Source organism: Rhagoletis zephyria, unplaced genomic scaffold, assembly GCF_001687245.7.
Source record: "Rhagoletis zephyria isolate East Lansing unplaced genomic scaffold, Rhagoletis_zephyria_1.1 Rzeph_scaffold_01912, whole genome shotgun sequence".
Classification (NCBI taxonomy): domain Eukaryota; kingdom Metazoa; phylum Arthropoda; class Insecta; order Diptera; family Tephritidae; genus Rhagoletis; species Rhagoletis zephyria.
Genome location: NW_016158996.1, coordinates 34,717 through 37,868, shown reverse-complemented (window position 1 = coordinate 37,868; position 3,152 = coordinate 34,717). Strand labels below are relative to the sequence as shown.

The following is a 3,152-nucleotide window of genomic DNA, read 5'->3' as shown; positions in this document are numbered from 1 at the left end:
ATTCATGTACAAAGATATGTTGTGTTTGTTCAAAAAGTCTCTACCAAGTAGTAACGGAAATGGTAGCCATTCGTCTGGCAGTATGTAAACTAAAAGTGGTTCGTAACGGTTTTGTAATATTCTTATTTGTTGTTCGGGTCTAATTAAGGTTCCTCCCATACTTTTAAATTGTGGCATTGATTTGTGTTCACGTATTCTTCGTTGATTCACATTTTCTACCAACGATCGCCGCACGAAACCATTGGGGCTACCCGTGTCAAATAGGGAAACAAAATTTTTTAAGTTTATGTTTTTTGGAAAACGGATGTCCAAAGCGACACTTACCATTTCCTTAAAATAAACCTCCTCGAACTCGTTGTCTACCCCATCTATCACTGCTACTGGTTTCGCGGAACATTTTTTTATATATGTGGTCCAGTTTGCTGCATCTGAAGCAGGAGCCCTGGATGCGCTTCTTCTCCGTACAGTCCTTTGCGAAATGCCCTTCGCGAGAGCAATTGAAGCATCTCATAGTAGGTGCCTGATCTCTATCGCGTGGTGTGTTCGATGTATTGGCAGCCGTCGGCTTCCGTACCATTTTCTCGTAGTTCAGAAGCAGGCCTTAAGTGCCTCAATAGTCGTTGCTCCACTAAATATTAGTGCTTTGCAGGAGTTGTCGCGTAAGCCCTCTACTATGAATTCGACGAGTTCCGGTTCGTCAATCGGTGCCGTTCGTGCCAACTCTTGCATTGATAAGACGTAGTGCGTCAGGCTCTCCGTCTTTTCCCATACGCGCGACTNCGTTCGTGCCATCTCTTGCATTGATAAGACGTAGTGCATCAGGCTCTCCGTCTTTTCCCATACGCGCGACTCCAGTTTTTTTTTTTAATTTCCTTCACGCTGGCTGGCCGTTTAAATTCCATGATGAGGAAATGTTTTATATCGCACCAGGAGTGAACGTCGACCATCTTGACATACAGTCGTGCGCTCCCAGTGAGCATGCAACGTGCTAGCAAGGGCTTTGATTTTTCGTCGCCGCCGTAACACTTCGTGACGTACTCGAACTCCTGTATCCACTTTTGGAAATCCACGCCATCGTCCCCGCTAAATTTTGGGATGGAGTTTTCAATGTCACTAAAATTTACGGGGAATTTTGGTGTCGAATTTACGTCCTCCAATTTCTTGATTTCGTTTTTCAGTTGCAGGATACGTAGCTGTTTCTCGAGCTTACTTCGAGCTCCGTTAGCTCGTCGGTATATGTGGTAGCCGCTACTCTGCCGGCTATATTTGCTGCTACGCCACCGTTATCAAACGCTGCTGGCTTTTGGCTGCTTACCGCTGCCACTAATGGCGTGGCGTCGCGGTTTAATGAAGCTGCGCCGTCGTTGGCGCAGGTTGTGTAGTTGCTGCTGAGACTGTGGTTTCGTTTGCTGGAGTGACACTAACGTTTGCTGGGATGGCACTGAGGTTTGCTGGAGTGGCAGTGAAGTCTCTGAAGTGGGACTGAAGATTGCTGAAGCGGCTGAAGTTGCTATGGGGGTCTCTGAAGTTACACTGAAGTTTGCTGTAGTGGCTGAAAATACTATGGGGTTTGCTGAAGTGGCACTGAAGTTTGCTGAAGCGGCTGAAATTGCTATGGGGGTCTCTGAAGTGGCACTGAAGTTTGCTGGAGTGGCTGAAGATACTATGGGGTTTGCTGAAGTGGCACTGAAGTTTGCTGAAGCGGCTGAAATTGCTATGGGGGTCTCTGAAGTGGCACTGAAGTTTGCTGGAGTGGCTGAAGATACTATGGGGTTTGCTGAAGTGGCACTGAAGTTTGCTGAAGCGGCTGAAATTGCTATGGGGGTCTCTGAAGTGGCACTGAAGTTTGCTGGAGTGGCTGAAGATACTATGGGGTTTGCTGAAGTGGCACTGAAGTTTGCTGAAGCGGCTGAAATTGCTATGGGGGTCTCTGAAGTGGCACTGAAGTTTGCTGGAGTGGCTGAAGATACTATGGGGTTTGCTGAAGTGGCACTGAAGTTTGCTGAAGCGGCTGAAATTGCTATGGGGGTCTCTGAAGTGGCACTGAAGTTTGCTGGAGTGGCTGAAGATACTATGGGGTTTGCTGAAGTGGCACTGAAGTTTGCTGAAGCGGCTGAAATTGCTATGGGGGTCTCTGAAGTGGCACTGAAGTTTGCTGGAGTGGCTGAAGATACTATGGGGTTTGCTGAAGTGGCACTGAAGTTTGCTGAAGCGGCTGAAATTGCTATGGGGGTCTCTGAAGTGGCACTGAAGTTTGCTGGAGTGGCTGAAGATACTATGGGGTTTGCTGAAGTGGCACTGACGTTTTCTGAAGTTGCTACGGAGTTTGCCGGTGGGGCGCTGCTATTGTCTGTAGTGGCGCTACTGCGCTTCATCGGTACGTTGGTAGTTCCCGAATCTTGCGGAATTATATCGCCGATCGCCGTCACTGATTTTGCCGCCGAAGCTGGGGCGGCAGTCACCGTTGCTGGCAAAATAGCTGTTTTTTTTCGGCGAGTTACCGTTTTCCCTTTGCGGTACTCCTACGGCCGATGATAAAAGGATTTTCAACTGTCTCACCGTCGCGGTCTCCGAAAAACAATTCCGAGATCACGCAAAGAATTTGCAATCTGCTGCTTTTCCGACATTGCTGAGGTACTTTTAAGTTTAAAATTTTGCGCGAAATGTGCTCTTTTACCACACCTGACGATGTAGGACTTTATTTAGTACGATGCGTTTTATTTGGCTGACGAACGAATAATAATATCTTTAATAGCCTGTGTTACCAGACCATCAGTCATTTACATATCGTATATAGTGCAGTGTTGACATATGGGATACACTATTGATAATGTATTCTACTACCGTTTACATATTGTTAATCTGNCACCATGGTAATTTCGATGGTTTGGTAATAGAGATACATTTTCACGTTGTTCGCGAGCGGGACTCAAGATTTCGTGTTATTGTTGGTAATGACGTTTTGAAATCAGTGCACATAATACTGAAAGGTGACGAGGTAGAGTTTAGAAAGCAGCCGTCAGCACATGCCAACCGTTGAGGCCCAGTCCGTTAATAGAAAATTAGTTGTTGATAGTAGAGATGAGTCGTTTTTACTGAAAAAAGAGGTCGGAAGGCTGTGCACGGTGGCAAGCTTCGAAAACGAAGTGAAC

The 3,152-nt window shown here is 46.5% G+C and overlaps 1 protein-coding gene across 1 annotated transcript; it reads right to left on the bottom strand.

Annotated features, from left to right (window-relative positions):
* Positions 1–808: 808 nt before the first annotated feature.
* Positions 809–2,859, bottom strand: LOC108365564 (ice-structuring glycoprotein-like). Its single transcript, XM_017619617.1, has one exon. The coding sequence runs from the start codon at positions 2,373–2,375 to the stop codon at positions 1,287–1,289; it is 1,089 nt and encodes a 362-aa protein (XP_017475106.1). The 5' UTR covers positions 2,376–2,859; the 3' UTR covers positions 809–1,286.
* Positions 2,860–3,152: the final 293 nt, after the last annotated feature.